At 43.3% G+C, this 27,383-nt stretch overlaps 1 protein-coding gene across 2 annotated transcripts in view; it reads left to right on the forward strand.

The window, feature by feature from the left end:
- Positions 1 to 1,192: 1,192 nt before the first annotated feature.
- LOC142399374 (TSC22 domain family protein 2-like) overlaps positions 1,193 to 27,383 on the forward strand; it is a 28,082-nt gene continuing 1,891 nt past the window's right edge. The window contains exons 1-3 of one of the 2 annotated variants that reach the window (XM_075483995.1): positions 1,193 to 3,710; positions 15,261 to 15,335; positions 27,253 to 27,304. In XM_075483995.1, the coding sequence (XP_075340110.1) occupies positions 1,885 to 3,710; positions 15,261 to 15,335; positions 27,253 to 27,304 (1,953 nt within the window). In that variant the 5' untranslated portion in view covers positions 1,193 to 1,884. The remainder of the gene's footprint in view (positions 3,711 to 15,260; positions 15,336 to 27,252; positions 27,305 to 27,383) is intronic. The other variant, XM_075483996.1, reaches the window with a different exon arrangement.

A 27,383-nucleotide genomic window follows, 5' to 3' on the forward strand; every position in this document is an offset into this window, starting at 1 on the left:
TGTAATAAAGGGAAAGAAAATATAGTACCAGCGAGAGTTTCACTCTTCGGCCACTAGGGGCAATATTGTCCACAAATTCTAAATACTCACGACAAAGTATGTGGTAAAACTGTTCATCCTTTGTGAACTAAATTATTTTGTATGCAAAGTTTTAAGTCCTGTGCAGATTCACTCACTTTTTCTTTTCACCCTTGAATATGCCCAACGTTTTTTTGTTTGTTTTTCTCAAATCAAGTGTTGTAGGATTCCCATGATCAGTTTGGTATCGTTGATTACAAAAGTAACTTCATATTTTGCCGTGTGCTTGCTGATGTGGAGGCCGTAGAAAAAACTTAAGTGAAGCTAAGTAAAATAGTGTAAATGCACAATCTGTCATGTTTTTAAAACTGTCTTGTATGTGAATGTGTGAAGTCCTGTGCCAAAGGCTTCACAATTTTTTTTTTTTTTTTTTAAAGAACCCACGGTCAAGTACACGTCTTGGATCTTGTCTTCAGTTTTTATGCGGCCACTGTACAACTCGCAGCAGTGTGTTTCTCGATAGGTGTTCTGACAATACCTGGATCACTGCAAAATGTAGAAATGCCAATAAGAAGTGAAAGAGAGAGAATTGATGCCTTCAGGTGCCCTCTGGGATAGCAAGGCTGTGAGTCGTTGAGCCGATGCTGGAGTGAGTTTTAAAAAAAAATACATTGCAACACAAGGTCAAACGGCAAGGGAAAATTCTCAGCAACATCAATTATTCACACAGGCTGCACATGGTCATCATAAAATCCATAATCTTCTGTCATTACTTGCCACGGCAGACTGTTGGTTTGGGGTAACCTTAATTTAGTTTTTGTAGAGCGTGTTTTTTAAGTGTTTAAGTCAAATTACCACAAGTCAAATCTGGAACGAGGCTGTGCTCTTAAGAGTTTAACCAGCGTTTAGAGGAACATTATCAGTACATTGCTCCATTGTGCTTTATCTTATTGGATTTTTAGTCAAAAAAAGGAAATAATGAAAATTGTATCGAGTGACTGACATTTAGTGTTTCATGAAACACTTGGAAGCTTATTTCTACGCGTATAGCCATGGCGCGGGTTGTTTGTATGTTTTCCCGACGGTTCCGTGAAGGCAGCATTAAAAGGAATTCACAAACGACGCGTACGTAAACACTTCTGCGCGCACTACCTACCCACGATGCAGCGCGGCTGCACACAACATAGCCATCTTGTCAAGAGTGACTGAGAGAGGGACGTAGCTATAGGCGCTGTGAAGATTATGATTTGTTTTAAGCGACAATTTTAACTGCACCTTTCTCCCTCGACCACAGGAAGCTCTAAAGTAAGTCTCGCCAACGAACGAGTTGAAGCTTGTTCAGTGAGAGGATATTCGGGACCGCTTTTGGGAAGATGTCTCACATACTCGTACCGACGTAGGGGGAGTGTGCGGCAGCCAGTTGGTTTGAATTGTTAGCTTGCACGGAGATTGAAGGGCTGTGGGCCCTCCTCAGCCTAAAGTAGCTCCTGCAGCTGGGCAACACTCTGCGAAAACGGCCGGTCGACAACTGGACAACCAGGATAAAAACAGGCCGGTCCGGACCGACTGAGAGCTCCGTATCAGTCGTCATACAGGCGACTTATATCAGCGTCTCGAGCCTTATTGCTTGATAAGACGACACGAACTGTGGCGTTGCGCTGTGAACTGCTCATGAAACGCAACAGGAGACCGAGAAAGGAAGAGGATGGCGCAGATTCATCTTGATTACAGCTAAGTAGGCTACGAAAAATAGATGCAAGTGTGCTGTTTAATATGCTCTAAGCTTTTTAAAAAGCTCTAAGCTGGTCGTCTGTTTTTGACGGAACATAAACATAGCCATACGGGACCTGGAATCAGACTCTCAATATGTCGAAAATGCCGGCCAAGAAAAAGAGCTGTTTTCAGATCACAAGTGTGACTCAGGCCCAGGTGGCGGCTATAGGTGCCGCCGACGACACCGAGAGTCTGGACGACCCAGACGAGTCACGGACTGAAGACGTGTCGTCGGAAATATACGACATGTCACGGGCTGACTACGAGCCCGCTTGTGATAGAAGTTCGTCAGAAGAAGCCCTGAATAATGTTGGAGAGCCTGCAGAGGCGGTCAGTGTGACGGCACCATCAAACGCACCTCAGGTCAGTCAGTTGCCTCCGCTGTTAAGCAATCCAGTTGGGGAGTTACGAAAAGTGGGAGTGTCCGGCTCAAGTCAAGGTGGCCAGCAGTCGCTGGGGATGGGCATAACATCTGTTGTACCCCCTGTCAATCAGCCTGGAGGAATACAGCAACAGCCCCCTCCTGCAGTGAGCGCTGGGCCTTCTGGTGTGTCAGTTAACACATCCCTTCCAGCTGCAGTGACGGGTCCGGGTCCACCTCCTGCCACCTCTACAGTGAGTTGCTCTTCTCGTTTCAGGGTCATTAAACTTGATCATGGTACTGGAGAACCCTTTCGAAGAGGCAGGTGGACATGTACGGAGTTTTATGAGAAAGACTCTGAGGCCTCCCTCGCTGGTCGGACTGTAGATGGCATAAGACATGCGAGTGTAACTCTGGATCCTGCTGCAGACAGGGACAGTGGGCTCGGGCTGACTGGAGGATCTGTTGTTTCCCCAGCAACACACGTGAGTCTGGGCTTGGGCTCCACAGCAGACGCTTCTCACTCCTCCACTCGCATGCATTCAGTGGAGACACTACCGCAGCAGCAAATCCTGCATCAGAACTACAGCGCTTCGCAACACGGTGTCAGCAGCTCTGCCACGCACGGTTCTTTCTCCGGCATCAAGCCTACAGCAGTTCCAGCTCCATCAACTATTGGAGGTTCCCAGCCACCTGCTACACAAAACGTGCTACCTGTTGGACAAAACGGCTTGCCTCAGTCTGGTGTCCCCATACAGAAGTCCCCCATCATGCCTCCGTCAGCTCAGCCCATTGCGTACAGTCACCAGCAGCAGGTTCCTGTTGGCCATCACCTGACCAGCCAGTCACCTGGACTGATGCAGAGCCAGACTGAGTACTATCAGCAGCAACAATCTACACCAATGCCTCCAGGGCATGCCACTGGCCAGTCCCTCCCTGCAGGGCCGCAGCCTGCTGGACAAGGTCCCATGCCTCCAGCTTCTGGAGGAGCATCTGTGCCAAGTCAGGTTGGAGATGCTGCTGGAGCAGGAGGGGGATCTGCATCTGCAGGACAACCGGCTCCAGCTGTCTTGCAGCAGCAGACTATGGGGCAGGGAGGCTCTATGCTGGTTGGTGGATCCACTCTTCCGCAGCAGACTGTGAGTCAGTATGCTGCTGCTGGGCAACCGCATCCCCTTGGCCACCCTGCAACCTCTGGTGTACAAAATGTGCCTGCCATTGCAGTGAGTTCCAGTGCACCCACCAGTGTGCCCACTGCTGTGCTCAGTGCCTCCAGTGCAGCTATGCCAAATGTGACAACCTCCAGTTTTCCTCCAGGTCAGATAAGTCACAGCAATACTCCGGTGGCTTTTGGGGTGCAGGGCCTCCCAGCGACTGGATTTGGACTGATGGAAGCTGCTGGTGGAATGATGTTTGGGGGGATGGTCAATGCACAGTCTCCGGTTGTCTCTGGGAGGGAACCGGTCAAGCCCTTCATGCCTGAGACCCTGCAGCTCACCACTCCGACTGTCAACAGCCTCTTTGGAATCCACATACCTGTCGACGGGGAGGAGGACAGGTAACATGTCTCTATATCTTTATGTGAAGTGTTTGAAAATTGTCCTTTCTGTTAAGCTTGACAGCATCATCATCATTCTTTCAGTGTTTAAAACCTAACTGCCCACTTCAGTGTGCAGCTGGGGGGAAGATTGGTATGGCAGGTGTTTTTAGCCATTTGCCGCGATCACAGGAAGATGACAAATCTTAATAAACTGCAGCGCTGAGTATGTTAGCATCAGTCATCTAGCTTATCGGGGGGCAGGGCTTTCCCCCTAGCGTCAGGGGGTTTGGAGAGAGGGGGTGTGTAGAAGGAACGGGGTAATGGAGCACAGGAAGGAAATATGTTTGTTTCTTATTAGGGCTTGAAGAAGGAAGCGGAGCATAGATCACTTGAGGCATCTATGGCTTCCACATCTCAAACAACTACTTGTTAAACACACACATAACCTGTGTATTACCGAGAGTGTTTGTGTAAGCCTGTGTATTTGCGTTGTGAGTGAGCCTGGAAGTGTCACAGGTCTCGTGTTGCCAACCTGTTACTCCCACATTAGCTGCCACCCCTCAGAACAGCATGTGAGGTGATGGCCTCTAAAGCAAACATCAAAAGAGTGCGAGCGCGCTCAATGTTGTGTTAGCCTTCTGCTCCCCGTAAATGTGATGCATGCCTGACCTTTTAATAAGTTAGTTCCTGCTCTGGAAAATACTTTCTAAAATAAACACAGTGAAGAGTGTTGGCTTTTGTGTTGCTACACTCATAACAACATGGTTTGAACGCGCACCCCCATTAGATACTTCTACAGAAGGGTTTTGTACATTGAAATAAATGCAATTTGTAATATATTGCAGTGAGATTATTTTGTTTAATAGTCTGAGTAAATGTAACATGTAGCAGATTGTTTTATTTTGACTATATATAGCAATCATTCCTCTCAAAAGTAATCTTTCTCACAGTTGTAGTAGATGGCACACAGATGCGGAAATGATGCAGTGCCTGAAATCTCTGTGGTTTCCATTCAGTCTGACAGAATGTAGAGCATATACAGGAAACGCAGACTGGAGCGTCTTTTTTTCCTTCACATTCGAGTGGACTCTCTCGGTGCACTTAAAGGTGGTTTCAACGGTTCTTCACACACCTGATACTATGTATGATAGATATGAAGACCTCAAAGTTGGGCTGCCACCCTCCTGGGAAACCGTTTATGATTACAGAAGTGACAAAATACAGAAATATCATTCACCTTACTTCTATGCGAGTCAAATTTTAAAAGCTATAGGTCCCATCCTGCTTTGGTGGCTCAAATCAGGACTATAATTTTGCCCAGAACTGACTTCTTTTCTAGTCTGATATTATTTACATTTTGGCTAACTGAACCAATTGCTCCGGCTCCTACAGACGGGTATCGCAGGAAAAGATTGTTTTACAGTTATGAGTTAGAGCTTATCTATGCATTTTAATAGTCAATTGAAACTGGAGCTAATAAGCCCATTTTATCGCTGTATCGCAGAATTTTTAAACCAAAATGCATTGGACAAACCATTAGGGTGTCCACGTACCTTGAGGTACGAGTGTCTCTTACAGCCGCTGACCCTGGTGATAATTGGGTCAGCTCAGTGAGCTCACTAATAACTGACACCAGTGTGCACCCTGTTTCTTCTCATGTAATACCCTTTCCTTGTGACTGTCCCCTACAACTCCCCCAGTAAGCAGTGGGGTGGCATGCCTGACATGTTTAATACCTCTGATCTAGACCATGGTGGACTTATCTCATTCTTTTTAAAGCTTTCCCTTTCAGCTTTGTAAACTTACGCCCTCCTCCTCACATGATCTACCTTTTCCTTTAAAAAAAAAAAAAGAAAAGAAAAAAGAATACAACTGGCCAGTTATCACTGAGGACATTTCCCTCAGTGCCAGTTAATTATTATGCCCCGGGCCATTTGGAACCCTATTTGACAGTGCTACTGTTTCCATGCCGTGTGTTTTTGAAGTACCTATGTAAGCTTGTGAGATGACCCAGCTCCCATGCTGATAAGAGCAAGGGGCTCTTTTGACAGCTGAGCCCTATCAGACACTGAGCAGTAGTCTTTCCACAGTGTCCTATTCTGCTGATAAGAGACCTGACAGTGGGGAGTGGGGTGTGCCAACCAACTTAGCTTGTTGTCATGATTCTTTTCTTTTGCAATGCAGGCTTCAGCTGAACTATTGTAGGCTCTATTTGGGTGATGTTAAACCTGCTCTGTAGCCAAGAAGTCATTCAGAGTCCCCGCCTCGCCTCGCCTCGCCTCGCCTCGCCTCGCCTCGCCACACCCCACCCCCTTCCTCTCTGGTGCAGCATCAGTGCAGTCTATGCCTTGTACCATCTCTGTCACTGATTGACTGGCAGACGAGGCATCGCAGTTGTTCATGTACAGATGAAGTGCTGAATGACATTCCTTTGCTGCAGTAACTGTGGTTGCTCAGAAGAGGTGGAGGAAGCTGCAGAGTGAAACTCGGCGTGCCTTTCTTCAGAAGGCATTTTAGCTATGCCTAAAACATCTCCACCTCCCGCCCCCAGCTTTCTTCTCTCTTCTACTTAAAATTTTTTTTTTTTTTTAACATATTGAATTTCTACTTTTTCCACTTTACCGTTTACTACCCCAAAAGACACACAAGCAAAACACCTCTTTGCCTCAAACAAACTGTCTTCTGTATGACAGAACAATATTACGTGTATTAAATGGCTCTGACTGCATGTTTCAGGAGGGTGTAACCCTGACGCAGCATTCAGAGCCTGGAAAGACCGTCTTAACGTTCTGCTTGGACCAAATATATATTCTTTTTTTCATACTCCCTTAATAGCAAAACTCATTTCCAGAGATGGATGCGCTTCAAAACTTTAATCTGTGGTAAAATCGTTTTAACCTTTTTATTTGTTGTTTATTTTTTCGACAAAGGAAATGATTTTCATTGTCTTCACTGACCAACTTGATTGTATTCAAAGAGTTTAAATGAAAAAAGGATGGAAGAGAGGCAAAGGCAGGTAGAAAAGCTTGTACGGCAACAGTATTCTGGAAGATGAATTAATGGCAGGTGATGGATTGGGTATAAAGGGAGATCACCCAAGGTTTTGTGTCTTCGTCAAGAGATGGGTTTCGACTCACCACTTTGTGCCAAACTCGATCCGAGAACCATCTGTACGTCTACAAAAAAAAATAATAGTTTCTCAATGCAGTTTTTTTTTTTAAACACCTTGGTATTTCAGCATCCTTTGAGTCATCGGGCAGAGCCGCAGGAGAAACCGTCATGTCATCATGATCATTACATTCACATGGAATCAGAATTACCTGAGAAAGTCTTTTCCACTCAACGCAGCCCACCACTGCATTCAGAAATGAAAGCTGAAACTGTCTTGCACAAAGAGGTGTAGCCATACCATCAACTCTGAAACACGGCAGAGTTCTCTGGTCTGGACATTCATCTCCAGTAGACTCGATTACTGTAATGCTCTTTTAACTGGACTTCCCAAAAAGAGCATTAAACATCTGCAGCTCATCCAGAATGCTGCTGCTAGAGTTTTAACCTGGACTAAGATCTGAACACATCACACCAGTTTTAAAATCTTTACACTGGCTTCCAGTCAGTCACAGAATAGATTTTAAAAGCCTGCTGATGGTTTACAAATCCCAGAACGGTTTAGGCCCAAAATACATCTGTGATATGTTCAGAGAATATAAACCTAGCAGAGCTCTTAGATCCAAGGACTCAGGTCAGCTGGTCCAGTCCAGAGTCCAGACTAAACATGGAGAAGCAGCATTTAGCTGTTATGCTGCAAACAAGTGGAACAAACTGCCAGTGGAGATTAAACTTTGACCAAATGGAGACATTTTTAAATCCAGGTTAAAGACATTTATTTTCTCATGTGTCTATGCATGAAATATCTTTTAACTTATCTAGACTGTTGCCTGTTTTTAAATTCATTTAAATGATTTTATTTGTTTCTCTTTATATTCTTTTATGTATTTTTAATGCTTCTTGCACTCCCTGCTGCAATGCTTTTATTTTATGTAAAGGACTTTGAATTGTTTGTACAGGAAATGTGCTATATAAATAAATTTGATTTGATTTGGACAACAGCTCATGTCAGATGGACAGAAAGACGGTGAACACGTGTTCTGTGGTCGGATGAGTCCATGTTCCAGCTGCTTTTTGGAAAAAATGGATGTCTGGTTCCATTTGCTAAAAATGAGAAAGACCATCCAAAAGCCAGCTTCTGTGATGGCATGGGTGACTTGCATGTGTAAAGTTACCATTGTTGTAAATGACTAGAGTAGAATGTTGTGGAGACATATGATACCATCAAGATGACCTTTTATTTCTGGGAGGTAAGTGTTTATTTCAGCAGGACAATACCAAAACCCATTCCCCACAACTTTCAACAGCATGGCATTGTGACACAGTGTGTGTGTGTCCAAATCTACTCTTATTGAAAATGTATAGAGCCTCATCAATAGGAGAATCGGATGATTCTCAGCAGCTGAAAACTGATAATCAGCCACATTCCTCTGAAATATCCTGAGTTACCAAACCATTAAAATGTTTATCAAAAAGGAAGGTTGATGTAACAACGTGGTTAACATGACTTTAATCATGTTTTTCAAGTGTGTTGCTGGCATCAAATGACGATATTGTATCATGAAGTTGGTCAGTGAAGACACTAAAAATCATCCAAAAGAAACTAAGAAGCAAAAACTTCCCAACTTCTCTGGATATGGGGGTTTGTAAATCGATAACTTAACAAGAGACTGAAAGTGTTGTCATACTTACAATATGGTTCACTCAGCATAAGTTTTAACAGATTCTTTTATGTCCCAAAGTGTACAATGATGGGTGGTTGCTTCTTTTCTCCATTAATGTATTGCATCGGAAATCTGTGCGTAATTGAACTTGTGCTGAGAGGTTTTGGGTTATTGTCTTCACTTAATGGGAGCTTATGTAAGATCAGGCTCCTTGGGGAGGGGAGGGGAGGGGAGGGGAGGGGAGGGTAGTCCAGGTCCAGGTCTGCGATGTAGTTACTGCCACTGAATTGAGAGGCTGCGTTGTGTGGGTAGAGGGGTGTGTCTTTAAGGGGAGGCGTTTTCTTATGCATGTGCGCACGAGTGTCAGTGTTGGGGGTGCGGGGGACATTCGCTGAGGAAAGCAGCATAGTGTGGCAATTATGTTTGGACAAATTCACCACAGCCATTAAGATGTTGTTCGTGGGCATGTATATGTGTGTGTGTGTGTGTGTGTGTGTGTGTGATCATGACTCCAAGAGACAACGTGTACAGCAGGGGTTTTCCCCTCCGTGACCTCTCCTCTTAACTGCTGTATCCTGTTTTTAGTCTTTGTCCCTCACACTGCTCTCCACCTTCTATTCAGTTAGATATTCCTTAGCTCACTCCCTGCTTCCGCACTGGGGCTCTCTGGTCATATCATGTGACATTTAGTGGGCACATTTTATTGAGAGTGCCTCACTGAGGTGGAAGTGAACACATTCATTTTTTTTTTTTTTTCTCCTCTATCTGTGGGCTCCAGTTGTGATAAAAGTCTTTAATGTGATTGCTGCTGTGTACGCTGTGATAGCACCTCCACCTATAATCAGTAATAACCCAGCAGAGTTTAGCAACATTTAACAATGTCGTTTTAACTTCTGCTTCTCCTTCTTTGATCACTGCCTGTGGATGATCTCTGTGTAGACGAGTCGAGTTGTTCATCCTCCGTGATCCCAGCCACCTTTCAGTCTTTGAGCCAGTGTTCTTGGTTCGACTGATCCCTCTTGTATGTATATCCGACATCTCTGCTTCAGTCTTCACCTGCACGCCAGGTACAGAGGCCCGACGCTGTTCTGACAAGCGGAGGAACGTCACCCACTCAGACAAGGTTTTAATGGCCTCTCTAACAGGGGATGTGCTGTACTGTGGTGTTGATAACGAGCATATTCTGAGCTAAGCTTATCTTGTTTTTGGAAAGTGGAACTCGAGTTACTCAAAGGATTAACGAAACTCACTTTCAGCAGTTTTGCCCCTGTGTCTTTTTACCAGCTGAGCAGAAAATAGAAGTTGCTCCAAATGCTATTTCTCCTCAGGTTTTATTTGATAAATCATAGAACAATTTCTAAAATCTTTAAATAACCACATGCATTATAGGTTGACACAGCATACATGTCTTCTTGGGTCATAGTGCTTCCTTGATTGCTATGTTGCATGCTTGTTTTAGTACTAGCCTGAAAGTAAATCATGTTTACTGCCTCTGTCAGTTATTTCCACAGCATTTGAACTATGACACCACCAGGTAAATAAAAGTAGAATATTATGATAGATTAATGTTTCGACTGAAAATAAAGGCTTTATGTTTTTCTTTGTACCTTGTTGCTGGTTTCTGCTGGTAACATTTGAGGGCTTTCATAAACATCCAACTGCCAGTAAATATAGATTGCTGGACTTCTTTTCTTCTCGGATTTTTAAAGGGAACTTAAATGGGTAGTGTTGTACACTTTTATATAACCTTTTAAGATCAAGATGGAGAGAAGTTGTGGAGTAAAAAAATGTAGAAGATATTTTTGTCTTTTTGTGTTCAAGCCTGCTTCTGTCCTTATGTAATTCATTACGTTGAAGCAATAAGCTGATGCGTACAGAATTTTCTTTGCCGGTCTTACGAGACCAAATATTAGGGCTGCAGGATGTATTGAAAATGCATCATTATCGCAGTATCGGCATGCACAGTGTCAACTAGAAATGCACTTAGAGAGTGCAGACCTCCGCCAACCGCCAACCTACCTGTGGATAGCGAGCCATGTATGGACATACGTTCCTGATGTGGGCTACTTGTTCTTTGGCGCTGTCAGCAGAAGAGGCATTTCCTTCTCCCTATTCATTATTGAACAGCAGTGTTCGCCGTTATTAATTATTATTAATATTATTATTATTATAATGTTCTGTCGGGAAGCAGTGTTCGCCGTTCTCATTACGCTATATGCAGTTATGCACACTGGCTTGCCGTGCAAGTAAATCCGCGCACTATGCATTCTGTCTGGCTTTGGGCACGCTATATGCAGTTATGCACACTGGCTTGCCGTTGCAATCTTTTGTTGTGCTAATTACAGCAAATCCGCGCAATATGCATTCAATCCGCGCACTATGCATTCTGTCTGGCTTTGGCTCAGTTTGGCTTTGGCACCTTGAGGTCGCGCCACCTTGTGGCAGGTCGCAAGATTGCAGCACAAACAGACGAACATCCAGACAAAGCAAAAGACAAACTCGGGCGATCATATAACCTCCTTGGCGGAGGTAATGAGACTTTAAAAAGGGCAAGCGATTTTTTTTTTTTTTTTTTTTTTTGTCAGCTAGCCGAGCATTCAGCAAAGGCATCCTGAATTTGAAGCACGGCTCTGCACCATTGAAAACGGCTTCTTAGCTGCAGTAACTTTTCAGACCAGCCCAGATTGGTCCCCAGCTTGTCCATATGCTCCTGGGAAGCCAGGCAGGCCAGATGACAGTACAAAGGAAGCATAACTCCAAACAAAAGCCTGCAGAACAGCAACCACTTCACATCTTCAAATCGGTTTTCTCCATTTAGTGATAAACTGTATCACGAACACACACTGAAACGATAAGTGCTGTCAAAGGGACGTACTTCTGTCGCCATCGGTGTCACTTGGGAAGTTGCAAATTTCCTACAAATTTTGGAAATGGAATGAGGGATTTTCTGCTCGACTAAGAAGTTGCATTTCCTTTTCAAAGTACAGATGGAGCATTGTTTTCTGATTTCTTCCATGAGTGAGTTTTATAGGATTCGCTGTAATAACAAAACAAAAAGCAGAAGAGTTTCGACTTCCCACTTCTGAGGTACAAGTTTGGTGGAAGTAAAGATGGCAGTAAAGAGGTTAGGGTTAGATGGCAGTAAAGAGGCAGGATAAAACCTAGAGGACCGTAAACAAAGTGACGAGATTTGTGTATTGGAAGATTTTGTAGTGATTTCAGCTACTCAAATGATTGCGCTCATGCAGAAAAGGATTTCTTCTTCCATTCCAAATTGTATCCCATTTGATTATATAATAATCAGGAGAAGTTTATATGATAATGCCTTGAGACAATGACCAAATCTGGATTTTGTGTTTGAAATCTTTCTCCTAACTTGCTGCTTTTCTGCTGCTTTGCCAATTCATATCCTGATGGAAAACCATGTCATAAAGTTTTATTTGAAGTCTTTTTACGGACTTGCTAACCCAGTTTCTATCATTATCACTCTGTTTTTTCAGTTTACGTAGTTGGGCTACATCGATGTCCACTAGTCATGGTAAAATGGTAAATAGAATGTACTTGTATTGCGCCTTTCTGGTCTACTTGACCACTCAAAGCGCTTTAACGCTATTTGCCACATTCACCCATTCACTCACACGCACGTCTTAAAGGGGAACTCCGGGGCATTTGAAGCGCAATCCCATTGCTAGAGGTTGTGAAATACTGACAGTAGGACACAGACTGGTGCAAATCGGCGCTCCCTGTGCGGCGATTGCGCTGTTTGCGCAGCCTGTCATGCTAGCCAAATACGTGGTGGCCAAGGGGCAAGTGCTAAACCTTCCACGTAAAACAACAACTTGCACACTGCAGAAACGTCACACCACTTTATAAACTCTCAACCTCTCAGAACAACAACACCGCCAGTGTGTGCCGGTCAACACTTGGTCAAAATTATTTGCATTTAAATTTCAACTAGCTCCAACTCCAACAACAGTCTTTCTCTCTCGGTCGCCATCGTTCACTGTGAGGAGTGGAACAGAGCCGGAAGGTAAACAAACAAACAATCAATCAACGACTTTCACAATAGACGTTGCAAGATTAGGTCGTCTAGCATAGCGATGCCTACTGATCGGGAGGTGAATTGCCTTGCGTATCCGACATCCCGACGGAGAACTTTGAAAGGTTTAATAGCCTCTGCGTGACCACGGAGTCGGATTGACGGATAGCGACGGAGTAGCATACCAAGGCCTTTAGTGCTAAGTACTATACAGTGTTTTCTTCTATGCTTTCACACACATTCATACGATGGAGGCATTAGAAGGCAACGGGAGGTTCAGTGTCATGCCCAATGACGCTTCGAATAATCGGACCTTCCGATTGGTAGGCGACTACTGTTTCTCCTGAGCTGGAAATGAATGTTTTAGATATAGAAATTCCTAAAAGCAGATTTGTCACCGACCAATTTCCACACAGACACAACTTGTAAATCCCCTTAAAGAAGGGAAGTTTAGAGAATTTTGGCCCAGAATGAGATTGTTTTCCTGTGCTACTTTTAGTTATGGTGATAAAGTTTCTTGTTTCTAGTCGGTGCCTCCTCTGGTGTCTACACCATGATTGTGCTGTCACTATCCTCCTTCATTCTCAACTACAACCCAAAACTAGCTGGGGAAAAAAAAAAAAAACACTCGAGCACTGAAATCTGAATCATTTTGACCTACTTCACCTCCATGGTAGATGTATGGATGAGAAACTGACACCTAATGAGCATAACAGTGAGAAGTTTCAGTACCCGGTTTGAGGCTCTCCCTCTTTCCTCTGTATCCACTGCGTCCTATTTACCCGTCTATTTCCTGCCTCTCCCACTTTGGTGGCATAATACCTAAACCTTATTACTATTCACTAAAGCAGTTAGTAGAGTGGAATGGCAGTGTTTGCAGTAGAAATACACCAGCCTTGTAGTTTTTATTCGATAATGTTGTAATAAAAATTTGTAGTTGCCTTTGTTGCACGTTAGTGTCATGGTCGAGACTTACCCGCCACTTATACGTCTCTGAGCTTACAGCTTCTGTTTGTAATGTGTGAATTACGTTTTTTCACAGAGAAAGAGTTGCTGTTTGTTTTTCATAAGATCTTTTAGTTGGCTAACTTATTAGGAGGCCCAGCATTTTGTAAGTGAACCTATGACACAGGCACTGGTTTGCAGAAGGGATAGGGAGAGTGCAAGGAGTCTCATGCTCCAGCCAGATGTGTGTCATCAACCACTAGAAATGTGCCAAAAGGTCATGCAAGGTCATGCATTTGCTGTGGCAGTATGTGGCAAAGCCTGAGCATGTGAAACCGTATTTTTTCCCAGTTTAGCTGGTGCACATTGACCCAGAGACGTAAAGGTAAAAGGGAGATTTTTCTTGTGTTGTTCATATCCGACAGGTTTTGTGTACTTGGGACTTATGGAGGAAACTGCACTTTTGCCTTTGCTGAACTCACTGGTTTACAAAGAGAGGCTTTCATAAACGGATATTGACTTGTTGTGTTTCAGACTTACAAAGGGTGCCATTGAGAGGAGAGCGTTTGCTACTTGAAAACAGGCAACGATGACTCGGGTCCTTGCCTCGTTCACGAAGAGGACTTGAAGTCATCTGATTCAGTTGATTTCAGCTGACTGCAGACTCGCACAGAGCTCTGCGTTTCAGCCGAGAGACAGACTCTCTGTGGAGGTGTGCGCCCGCCACACGTGTGCATGTGGGGAGCTTTTGCTCCGATGCCCACAAAGTAATATTAAGCAGAGCCGTAGCAGAGAGCGAGAGTGTTTAGTCATGAGGTAATATGACAAAGGCAGTTTGTGCCAGAGATTTCTAGGAAAAGAGCTCTGGCCGCTATGATATTCACACATATGCTGTAAATCAGCTCCTCATTCCCCTGTGTGTGTGTGTGTGTGTGTGTGTGTGTGTGTGTGTGTGTGTGTGTGTGTGTGTGTGTGTGTGTGTGTGTGTGTGTGTGTGTGTGTGTGTGTGTGTGTGCGTGCGTGCGTGAGTACGTGCATCTGCTCGTGCATTTAAGTTTGTGTGAATGTGGGCGTGACCCAGTTTGTTTTGTAAAGCATGAACTGGGAATACATTAAATGTGTGTGTTTGAGTGTGTGGGGGGGTCAACAGTGGGTGTGTGTGTGTGTTGGGGGGGTTTCCTTTCAAGCCCACAACATACGTTCCCTTTGCATAGAACACTGTGTCCTTGTAGCACAGGAGGTAATGTTAAATACAACATTGTGGCAGTATTTTGATTTCAGGTATCACCTCAAAGTGGGCTCATATATGTAGAAAACTCCTCTGCTCTGAATAATAACTTTTTCTTCTTAAAAGTAACATCTTAAAACTTCCCCTTGTTCATTTAAAGGTACAGAATCTGTCCACTTTTGTTTTTGCTTTTGATTCAAAAGCTTTTCAGCAGGAGAATTTCAAGCAATTTATTTAATGTCGAACTCTTCTCGCTCATTTTACATAAGATAACTTGTATAACTACATTCTGTAGGTAAATGGCCTGCGGGAGGTGGCTCTTAAAGTTTATGCAGCTGCCCCCGCCTTTCAGCATGCATTCCAGTGTTAAGATAAAGACTCGCTTTCACAATCCGGTTCTCTTTACTGTTCTGAATGTCCCTTATGTTGTACTGGGGGCTCAACTTACAGTTTACTGCAACATTTAACGAGTCCTTAGAGGGGGTTTGAGGGTGCATTTCTAGGAATAAAGTTTGAGTCTGTTTTGACTGTTTCAGCTCTTCACTGTCTGTCTCTTCTCTCTTCCTCGGACATGGTTGACACAGGAACCCCTCCATGGCTTTCTACCAGGCCTTCCAGTCTGGAAGCAGATTAAGAGACTCAAAGGCCCACAGTGATAGGTACAGTACTCTGCTGGATTGGACTGGGCAGGCCTGCAAGAGTTTAACATTGTGTGTGCAGTGTTCGGTAGCAGTGAGCTTTGCTTTCTACACGTGCATGGATTGAGTTTGGAAACGAAGCCTGGCAGCGATTGCGGGATTGGCCAATAGCCTCCTCACCAACATTTCTGTCTGTCTCTGTAATTTTCCCTAAGCCTCTCTGGTGCTTTCTGTTTTGTTTACTGCCTCATTGTTACTTTGATAAGTTTGGCCACCATTCCTATCAGCTTATGTTCCAGCCTAATTTCTGCGATCTTGAATTTTAGAGACGAACAATAGAAGGGAGTCCAATAAGGCAAGCAGCACAAGCGGTCAGAGAGTTAATCAGATTATGAACAAGTTGAACTAGTCTTTAAAGCAATACTATGTAACATTTCTACCTTAAAATAACAGCTTGAAAAAAATTGTGCGGCTAGAATGAGTTTTAATATTACGATTGGCCTGTCTCCTATGCCCTTCGGGGGTCTGAGTTGGAATAACTGCGCTATGTAACTTTGCTGGACCGGCCCGGGAGCTGAGCGGAAGTACTTCGACTTGCTTTCTGGCACACCTACCGCAAAAACAAATAGACCCCTGTCACGCTCCCAGGTATAAGGCTAAGCTAGCGCAACATTGTCAGTACAATCATCATGGCAGAGGCACCGAAGAAACAGAAGAAGACGTTGACTGATGAAGCAAGGAAGAGAAAGAGAGAGGCCGTACATTACCTCCAAGCCTGTAGGGGGAGCTCCATAATGGGCTTTTTGAGAAGTTGCATAGTATTGCTTTAAACGTAAACTCGCCAGCCAACTTAAAAATGCAGCTGGGCAGTTATCCTGGGTTAAAAAGACCAGGCACTAATCTAAAGGATCTAATCTTATATTATCAGGACATAGCCTAAAAGCTGCATGTGCAGAATCCAAAGTTAAATCTGATGAGAGGCTGCTTAAAAATGTGTCAAAGATTTTTGTGTGTGTGTGTGTTACTATTCTACTAATAATACACATGAGCAAGGTTTCACAACACTAGCTGGGGATACACCGATCGATTGGCCAGTTAGCAGAAGTGGCCAATTATCAGCTTGCTGGCAAGCATGTCTGTGGTATGGAAAGTTTTCTTTCTGAGTAAAGAAGACCCAGAGCTAGCCATTTGTAGCACCGACAAAGGGTGTTAAGCTTGGCGGGAAGTGCGGTAAATGAAAAAACAGGCCGACTCCCTGGTGACAAGGAAGGGGTGCTTATTGTTCGAGAGGAAAATGGTTCATATCATTAATGCTAAAGTCAATACACTGCGCCTACATTTAATGATGCCAACCAAAAAGTACCCCGTCACGCTTCTCAGTTATCATTACCTGCTACATTGGTTTCACTAACAGAAGCACAAATACAGCACTTTTCTAACAGATGTTTCTATGAAAAAGTTTTATATTAAAAGTTACTTTAAAAAAAGGAAAATTGGACCTAGAGTCTCATGCACAAGAGGAGATGTAATTGCCTTTGTGTGGGACTTGGTAAACAACTGCCAGGCCTATCCAAGAATTTGCAGTGACAGAGAGAAAAGGCCCTGTAGCCTGGTGCAGTTTGGGAGAAAATGTGAACTTTTTCTGGTCAGTGGTTTCTTTCTTTTTACAGTTGAATGTTTATTTAAGATGAAAATAACAAAGATGTTTTCACATTTGCAGATTATGATTCTGAAAAGATTAAAAAATGACCAGAATCGACCTTTTTATTAAAAAAAACAACAACAAAGGACTAAATTCAGAGTGACCTGTTGTGACTTAAGTGGGAGGTTCAGTATCGAACTTTGTCATTACCTTGATCATTCTTGCACCGTATTTTTCTCCCATGTTAACAACAACTCGCCCACTGCGCAGTTCAGACTGCGTTTGCCTTCAAAGGTGTGCTTTCATCAGTGCAACAACATGATTAGCTGGATTTGTCTCCTGGTTAGTTTTTTCCTCCTCTTTCAGCTGCCTTCTTTTTATTCAGCGTTCTGTTCGAGGTCGTCTCCCTTTACAGTGTCTCTTATTTAACGCGGTTAAGGCTACATCTGTAATAACGTCTTTATTAAATCTGTTGCCCTCGCAAATATTTTTTAGAAATTGATTGTTTTATGACCCATCGAAGGTGAAACTTTTTTAAGCATCTTGTGTATATCCAACAGTTCAAAACCCAAATATGCTACGTTTTATAAAGATGCAAAGAAAACGGGTTGGACTGATGCATGTATGGACTGAGGCTTATGAAATCAAAATATTGCAGCACAGAAACATCTGACTAGGTCTGGATTTCGTGTTGTAGAAAAGTCTCGATCTCAGATGTAACCATTCCCAGCTGATGCGTTACTCAGGTCTTATCGTATTTTTTTTCACTGAAGCATTGAAAGCAAAACCATCCTTCTAATTAATCCAGTCATCTACTATAGTGTCAGTTAAATCGAAGTTGAACAAATCGCACGAAGAACATCAGTTAAGATCAAAGTTGTGGGTGAGCAGCTCTGCAGCCTGTCAGGAGATATTTACCGAGTAACTTTTCGCAGGAGGAGTGTTCATTTACAACCCGGCGGATCTTCTGACTCAGTGTTGTTTACTGTACTGGACTCTATTCTGGAGATTGTCTCCCAGTTAAAAAAAAGAATTGCAGTATCATATGTTAACTAGAAGGTATTTGTTATACACGAATGGCCAATACTATCCAAGTAATGATATTAACACCATGAGCTTTCAGCTTTAAAATGGATCCAAGAGGCTGAAGAGTGTGTGCATGCTGTCTGTAACAGGATTCAAAGTAAAACCAGGTTTCAGTTCAATCTCAAAAACTGCCTCTGTCAAATTTTACATTTGCATTTCAAATGTTGTGTGTGTGTGTGTGTGTGTGTGTGTGTGTGTCTGCATAGTGAGGGAATGCCTTGAAAAGGCCTGAACCTGATACCATTTACAAAGAATGAAGAAAAAAAAAAGAGGCACATGAAACCATATCTGAGTGACAGGAAATGAAACTGCTTTTAGAGAAATCTACAACTGACACACCATCACCAGCCTCTGAGGAACTCTGAACACACACACAGACAAATCAGTTAATTTGCTGCTTTAACTGCTTTGGTTTGGATGTGAATAAATGGATAACACTGTCTGCATCGTCTGAACTTACATGCCGTGTGTATTGTGACTTATTTCTCCCCTCAGTTGATGTGAGCAACCAGTATGATGGCAAGTCTTGTTGCTTCACTTTTTTTTCTTTGAGTGTTGTTGTTGTGGAGGCAAGGAGAGCCAAGGCTGCTTTTGTTTCCATGGAAGCAAGGATAACTAAGGATTTGTTTGGGACTGTGTGTTTGGTAGATCTTGGCATTGAACTTTGGTGTCATAGACCTGTAATTAGATGTTTTTTTTCAGGTTTGTTTGGGGTCATTTCTGAGTAAACCATTGGTTGTGAAAGTGAAATGTCAGAAGAGGACACTGACTTTGGATGTCTTACAGATCCCTTTTACAGTGTTATAATGAAATAATTGTCTTATTGACATTCCTCCATTTGAAACAGACCAAATGGTCAGCAGACCTACTGGTTTGTTTTTTATGGAAAAGGGACACGACTGTGCTGCCTGACCTTTGTAGAACTGTCAGATATGCTGCAGAGGGTCATCAGCTTAGGCACCCTCGTGGCTCACTTGGTCCCTGTTCCTGTTCCTGTTTTTTTTTTTTTTTTTAAAATCTCAAAAAATGCCAGCTGTTTTTATTTTATTTTATTTATATATATATATGTTACCCCATTCTTTCTTTTCTAGCAAGGTCTTTAACTTCTTAATTGCCCTTTCAACTAAATTTTTGGACTATTTGGCTAGGAACTGTTGTCATGAACCTACAAAGACTTCAGGAAGTCGCCAAGGCAAGAAGTAATTGGATACATGATTTAAAAAGAAAATAATAATGATTTACTTTTTAGTATTTTGTTTTCAAACTATTATGATAGATGACAAAATAAAGTATAAATCTGCGTACAAACATGTTGAAAGTTGAAATGTAGCAGAGGGGAAAGTGTTGTAGAAATCTTCAGAGGTTGCACAGGTGAATGCTCTCAGTAGACAACATGGACAGAACTCACAGCCAACAGTTCCACATCACAGGGGCAGAGATGCTCCTTCTCGGTGACAGGTCCAGGTTTACACCATCTGTTGTTAACAAGCGCCGCAATCCTCCTCCTTTACTCTTCACCTTCTGTCTGCAGTCTCCGTCTGTCGTATAGGTTTAAAGCCGAGCGGAGAGGTGTTGTTTCTGCAGTCATGCAGAAGAATATTGCCTTCCTGATGTTCCTGCCTTGTCCTCATTGAGGACAAGCTTGTCCATTTTATCTGCCAGTGAACTCACATTTCCATGACGATCATGGGAAGAAATGGTTTAACCCTCTTTTACCTTTTTCTCCATGTTGTTCCTGCTCTTCATCCTCGACGTCTCCTCTTCAAACTATCTTGATTCATTTTATTCCAGGCATTAGTTGTGCTTTGGAAAGCTCAATTAGCTGGTTAGCATTCACAGTTGCCATTCACACTTAGACAGCATTTCTTAGTCTAGTCGTATACATTCAGTCTACAGTCTCAGTGCTACTGTTTTTCTGTTGCACACATTCACACACCGATGGCCACATTGGAGGCAACGCGGGGTTCAACCAAACTTTGGATTCGGGCCCGACGGACACTCTTCTTCCTTAGCTACATCCGCCCCAGTAAAGAAGTGGAGTTTGTGAAACGGGCTGCCATTTCACCTTATCAGACTCCTCTGTCTCATAAAGACAAGAGTAGTATCACATTAACTAACATTTTATCTAACTTTTCTGGCTAAGAGCAATCAACTGTGTCGGTTATCAGGTTTTGATGAATTGTCAAAAGGTATAACTATATTGAAAACTATGTTGAAGAAGAAATCTCACAGACCATTGTTGCATATTTGAGCCCACTGTACGCTGCTTCCTATTTTCGTCATACTTTGTTTTCAACACATTCTCTTCACCTCCACTACTTTTTATATTATTACATATTGTTCAATTAGATTAAACTTGTGAAAATAAAACTCACCAGACCCTTTTAGTTGACAAATAAATACAGTGACTGAGAGGTTTGTTGCCTCCTTGGTTGTAGTTTTTGCACCGGTTACACGCACGGCTGTTTAAATTTAACAGTGGAAGTTGTCTGATTTAAAGTGAAAGGTGATACATTTACATTAGACTGTGAATAACAATATATTTTTTCTATGTGTATATCTACAATACCATATACCCAGATAGAAAAATAAGGCCTGCTTTGATAAAGACCAAATTTTCACCCAAATTTGAGCTATTTAAACATCTCGAATGAGCAGGTAGCACCGACTTATGCACCTGTTTTCCTTGGACACGTGATCGGGAGTCTCCTGCCAACTCTGAACATGTCTTATCATGTCTGAGGCAGGCAGCCTTCTTCTTACTCTGTTTAAGAACACATTCTCCTCTCAAATATGTCAGCAGATCTACAAGAGGCAAAGGAATGACAACTGTTTTATTCCCAAATGAGTTACTCATCCCCACTACTCCACTTGTCCATGCACCATCAAAGGGGATACTTTCCTGCCTCTACTGGACCTTTTTATTGGCATTCCTATTTTACAGCTAACACTGTATAGGACGCCGCAAACCCTACGCAGAGCGTGTAAATGTCAGTCTTGCTAATGGTGAAGGTGAAGTTTACAGAAGTGCTGGTTGCATAATCAGAGCAGGGTAAGTCGAAACCCCCATTAGCATTCTGTTTGATTTCAGCTCCGCCCGTCAGCTTCTGAGCTTTGACTTTGCACACATCAGCTTCTTAGTGCGTTTGCTTTGTAATGCTGAAAATACTGTGCGTTCAACCAGATTTGGTTCAATGTCAGATGCTCGATTTAGTTTAACAGAAAAGCCTGGACAAGTTTACATGTGTCAGGAGTGTTGCTCTAAGCAGAGCTCCAAAACGCTACTCAGTCGGGATGTTGTTTCCAAAATCCCCTCCTCCTCCCCAGTGCCAGTTGTTCTTGGAAGTTCTTCTTGGATTACCAGATGGTGTCCTAATATGGTTTTGACTTGATTGTTATTCCTGTGTGCTGCAGTCTAACTAGTACATTTGCTGCTGAAGTCATGAGTATCTGCCCAAACCATCATGATTTAACAGAATCATCTCACCCACAGCGGCTCCAGGAAGCAGAGCCACAGTTCATCTTCCAGGTCTTGGCTCAAGTCCCTGTGGAGATCTGTCTCCTTAGGAACAATTATTGTAGTATTGATGTTTTCATGTCTCCATAGTTACAGATCCATCGCTGACCTGTCACATGTTGCAGTGACAGTGCATGAGTGTTCTCAGTTTTCCTCATGTTTTATTCCCAGGCTGCCTCCACTGAAACCAGCTGGAGGGGAAGCCTCCAGAGGAAAAGCCTCAGACTCCCGACTTTAAGAGCAGTGAGGGCTTTCAGAGTTATTAGACGAGGAACACCAGTACAGTGTCACTTTCAAGTTGAAACAGATTGAGAGCACAATGCCTGAAAATGAATCTGCAGCAGTTTTATCACTCATGAATGATTTTAGACTGAGCTCATTCTCAGTACCAACGTTTTCTATGGGAAGATTATCTTTGCAGTTTGAATAGGACAGAACAAACTACTTGAATAAGTCCAACTAAAACATGTAGGTGGAATCTGGTTTACATAATGTTATTGTTTTGAAAAGAGAATTGCTATTGGAAATTAAACTGATTTGTGAGTAGGGATGCACCCTTATTCTGTGACACAGACTCCATGTATACTACAGACAGTAGAAGTAGGGGCCGTTTCTTCAGTGGAGAGCGTTTTTCTTGAAAACAGAACACACTGTACTCACAACATGTGGACTGTCCAGAGTAAAGGTGGCTGTTGATTTTACATAGATGTTCAGTTTACACGGATACACTCCTGATGAAGGCCCACCGACAGAGATAACTGATGCATTAACTTAAGGAAGCAACCAATTGCAGCACAGCAGGTCGTCCTTCCAACTGATCCAGTCTGTGACCGACTGACATGAAGCTGAAAACAACTGCACAAAAACATAAAAGCCACTCAGAAAAACAGAACCGTCGTCCCTCTTAACACTGCCCCTCTGCTGGACCCCTGCAATTCAGATCCAAAGTTCGAAAGTGGATCGGATAAATGGTTGCCGAGAAACACCAAGAACTCACACATGTGCACGCATGTGTGTAACAGATGCAACAGTCCTGATTTGAACAGGCAGATTGATGGTGACTGACTACCGTTTTGACATCATTAATGTCTGACCTCCCATCAGTGCCACAAACTTTACATTTTAAAGTTAAGAGCTTGCCTTGTAAGCATTTACCAAATCCTGTGGCCGACTGTGGTCTTTCTGGCTCTTTAAATGATGAATCATATTGAAAGTTGATGTGTGTGCATCTGAGTGAGTTTAAGTACTGAAATACTGGGCCAGAGCAGAGACTGTACCACGCTTGTATCGTGGACACATACTGCTACACAGTATGATCCTGTTAATAATGGAGCATGTGTTTTGTTTTTTGTACCGTCTGAAGCCACTGGTGAAGCAACAAGGGTGTAACCCTGAGTCCATACAGAGTCTGTGTTTTATAGAGAGAGATTCCTCCAGGCTGAGGCCTGTTGAAAACTCTTGTTAGGGAGGAAAACTTTAGGAGGGCCCTGTGTGTGACGCCTCATCTAAATTGAACACACATTTAGTACAGGGTGAAGTCGCGGTTGATGCGTTTTTCTTTTTTACAGCTTTGGGTTATGAAACTCCTCATTGGGGGTCACATACTGTGGTCTGTGAGGGAAATACTAATGAGTGAGTACCTACTGCTGAAATGGACATTCTTGTATGTTATTTCCTGACCTGATGGGCGTGTGTCACCAAGTAAATCCTCATTTTTGTGTTTGTGGGATGCGTAGCTGACATTGGACATCATCGTATCTGACAGATCAAAGTGGGGGACTGTGAGTGACGATGTCTCGTAGCAGCAGAGGTATGGGGAACATTCCTTCCCAGTATAGCACACTGATAACAATCAACTGAGTGCTTCCGTCAGTTGTATGGTGTAGAGCTGGGATGTCCACATCCGGTGGACGAAGGCCGCTGTCCTGCAGGTTTTAGATGTTTCCCTGCTTCAACACACCTGATTTAGATCAATGCATCATTAGCAGGCTTGTGCAGAACTTTACATTCTTTTGAAGAGATCAATTTCATCTGAATCAGGTGTGTTGAAGCAGGGAACCATCTAAAACCTGAAGGACAGCGGCCTTCGAGGACCGACTTTGGACATCACTGGTGTAGAGGAACGGAACATCTTGTCCCCAGGGGGATATATGTGCTTCAAGGCACCTTCCCACCACATGGTGGCATTGATCTTCAAGTCTGAAAAAAGAGGACCCCCTCTCTAACTCTGAGGTGGTTTTAATGAGGCCATGAAATTCAGATCATACCCAGTAATCTGTCTCTTTTTTCACAATTTATTAAAGCATTATTACCAGAGTGTGCACTGTTATTTACAGTCGGGGAAACGGGTCTCGTCATGGCCCTCTGGTGGTTGAAGTACTCAATGGTGACACAGTTTCTTATAACTGCTCTCATATAGCTGATATAATCAGTAACTTGAATTGTGAATAAAGCTGAAGGAAATCTGCAGTCCGAGTCTATCACTTCAAGGCAAAATGTGTTAACCACCCAGTCCAACATGAGAAATTAGAATAGTCACCAAATGAAGTGCACAATAGGGCAAACAGAGCTGAATTGAACTGGATCAATCACAAATGCACGGGGCACCGGTTCATTCAACAGGTTGAGCAGGCGTCCCATATACAGAGGCTCAAGCTTCTCGACACACCTGTCCCCGGTTCGAGTCCCGACTTGGGGCCCTTTGCTGAATCCCCCCCCCCCCCCCCTTCCCGCTCTCATTTCCTGTCAAGCAACTTTCCAATAAAGACCAATTGTGCTGAGAAAAAAAAAAAATAAATCACAAACACAGAGCTTTGTACTAAGTTGCCAACATTAAGTTGTGAAACTTAGATTCTCAGCGGGTTTGTCCTGTTGTGGATTAATTTGAGAGCCTGTGCAGAGTGAGTAAACCAGCGGGTAGGAAGAGACTCACCTCGGTGTCTCTGTGGATCCCAACTGTCAATGGGCGCATTCCCACTGTAGGAACCTTTTGCAGTTCCTATAACCTTTTAAGGAACGGGGCCGTTTTTTCCTGCATTTGGACATACAGGAACTAGTGACCACGGCCCTCAATTCCTATAACCATTTTAGCTGCTCCTCCGAGGCCGGGTCTTTTTTGGGTTCCATAGGAACACATCTGACGTAGGTGTTCGGTGGTTGGTAGCTACGCCCCTTGTCAGATTTCCGCTTCTTCATGTTCCTGATCTGCTCAACATAAACAGTAGAATAACAGCTGAAATGTTTACTTATACAACACGGACACAACCGGCACGTGTTTAATAAGTTAAACTTACACGCCGTCTCCTTTGTCTGCGGCGCTCTGCTCTCCTTCCTTCATGAAACGAAGAAGTATGGCCTCCGCTCGATCCTGACTCTCTCTGTGAGCTCTTCCAGCCTCGATGTTAGACGCCCGATGTGATCGTCCATGATTGATATTACTGTCATGCAGACCATGAACACGATAGCTTCTTGGTGGTGTTTTTTTTCTTCTCTCCTTACTTTTCGCGGGTTTTGTTTTGTTGTTGAGTGTGGCGTTAAAGCAACACGTCACTGTTGCAGACGGTTGCGTCGCATCAGTCCCCATCAGCTCCTATCCCCATGAGCTCCCGACTCATGTGCGAATGCAAAATGAAACGGTTCCCCTGGGGAAGGGTAGTTCATAGAACGGAATTCGAGGTGGACCTTTTTTAGAACTGCTCTGTCCTAATGCAGCTTATGCTAAAAGTTTGTGAAACTGCCAGGTGACAATTAGGCGGGTGTTGTTGATGATCCACAGCTGTATCACTCTTGCTCTGCACAAGATGAATCCACCGAGCATTCACCAACTGTATTACTCCTGAAACTTCAGATCTCAGAGTAGATGCACAGCACTCTGACTTCAGCGCTGCAGTGCTGTCTCCTCAGAAAAAAAAATGTCAAGGTGTGTAACTCCAATACATGCACCAACTGTTCCATAACAACGGAGATCCTTCATTTGGGCCTTCAATCCAGATATACGGGGGTACTGTATTTGGGCTTCACAGCTTCCAGAATTCAAATACTGGAATTCAGGGAAGTCTGTGATGAAGAATAGTAAGATAGCAAGTTGTCAGATACACTACTAAATGTTGGCTAAGCTAAGGTATTGTACTGACCCTATTTAAAATGTTACCATGATAGGGTTGGGGTTGAACAAACAGAAAATTGATGAAAAGCTGTTTTAACAGTACAATTTCACAGTTCATTACTACATAATTCTCTGTGCGCATGTTTACGACACTAGAAATAAACGACAAATTGTGTTAGTCCAACCACAGCCAGACATTTAAAATGCATGGAAACATGTTGGTCCCAACGAAATTGTACGAAACTGCGCTTTTCAAAAATGAACATTCAATTAGAGATCAAATCCTCTGCTCATCTAGAGTAAGATGGGCCTAGAAACCCCACACATACTACAAAGGGTTTTTGCATAGCACATATTTTTGTTTCCTTTTTTTTTTTTTTTTTGTTTTTTTGTCAGTACGCTGGACACGTCAAATTGTGGCTGAAAATCAGCACATTAAGACTAGTTTGCGACTGGTAAAGTAACTTGCTCTGCTTTTATAAAATCCCGATTTTTGTAACCGCAGCATTATGACAAAACCATCAATCGGATTACTTAAAGACATCTGTACAGTGAATTAAACTTACAAATACCTGAACTCAGCAAACCCTGCTCTAACACTATATGAAGGTAAAAGTTCTAGGAATAGCTTTTCATGGTGAAGTAGTCCTATATGTGTCATACAGCTGTTGTGTGGTCTTTTATAGAACATCATCTGTTAGACTGAGATTAGTGCAGTGATTAGTGGCTGTGGAAGAAGCCTGGCTGCGTGAAGTCTTGCTCATTTATTCATATATGGTTTTGCTGCAGGGCCAGGCGCCCAAAGATTCATGTCACTTCTAACAGTTAGCAGTGAGTGCAGCGGGCGGAGCCAGAAGTCGTTCCAGAGGTGTGTCTTTTACTTCTTTCTCCACTGTTCGGCTCGTGTTTCATTATTCTAAATACGGATACCCATTTATACCGGCTCCGGCTATGGCCCCCTGTCCTCCGCTCCCAGCGAAGCTTCGGCACCATGCGCTGCACGCTCGCTGTCACACCGTCGGTCTGTCCCGGGGACCCAGCCCGGCTCGCGAGCTGTGACAGCCGCTTCTACCGCTCACGCGGCTGGTAAGAGAAAGGCGGCCGCCGCGCCCCTCCGCATGCAGAGGTGTCAGAGCAGGGGTAGACACGTGGAGGGTGGTGGTTTTACCAGCAGCCAAACCAAAGACCGACCTGGGTAACTATAGCTGAATATGTGGGTACCAATGCTGTATCTGCAGTGCTATTTGTTGGGGTTTCTGTCTTTGGTTTTTGGAGAAAATATCGCATCCATGATGAATTTTGCCTGACCTAGATTTGACCTGACCTACATATGAGTTGTTATATATGTACATAAATACCTTCAATGACTGTGTGTCTACATGTATCTATAGATACTTATAGATATATCTATAGATGTGTATAAGGCTTTTTGTATTGTTGGGTTTGCATTTTTATTGAAAATGCTTGTCCACATTCATTACTTTATTATTATTATCATTAATAAAACAAAGGGAAGAAAAACCTACTCTTCCTGGAGGTTTGAATCTTGAAACTAATGTGATTCATTCCTCCTTTTTGTCCCCTGCAGTGCCTCTGGAACCAACATTGTTGCCATTGACAATAAAATTGAACAGGCAATGGTGAGTAACCCTAACACAAACCCAAAAGTTGCAAGTGTCCCCGCATATTACAAAGATACATTAGCCTCTGCATGCCTCT

The sequence above is a fragment of the Odontesthes bonariensis genome, chromosome 14 (assembly GCF_027942865.1).
Source record: "Odontesthes bonariensis isolate fOdoBon6 chromosome 14, fOdoBon6.hap1, whole genome shotgun sequence".
NCBI classification, from domain to species: Eukaryota; Metazoa; Chordata; class Actinopteri; order Atheriniformes; family Atherinopsidae; genus Odontesthes; species Odontesthes bonariensis.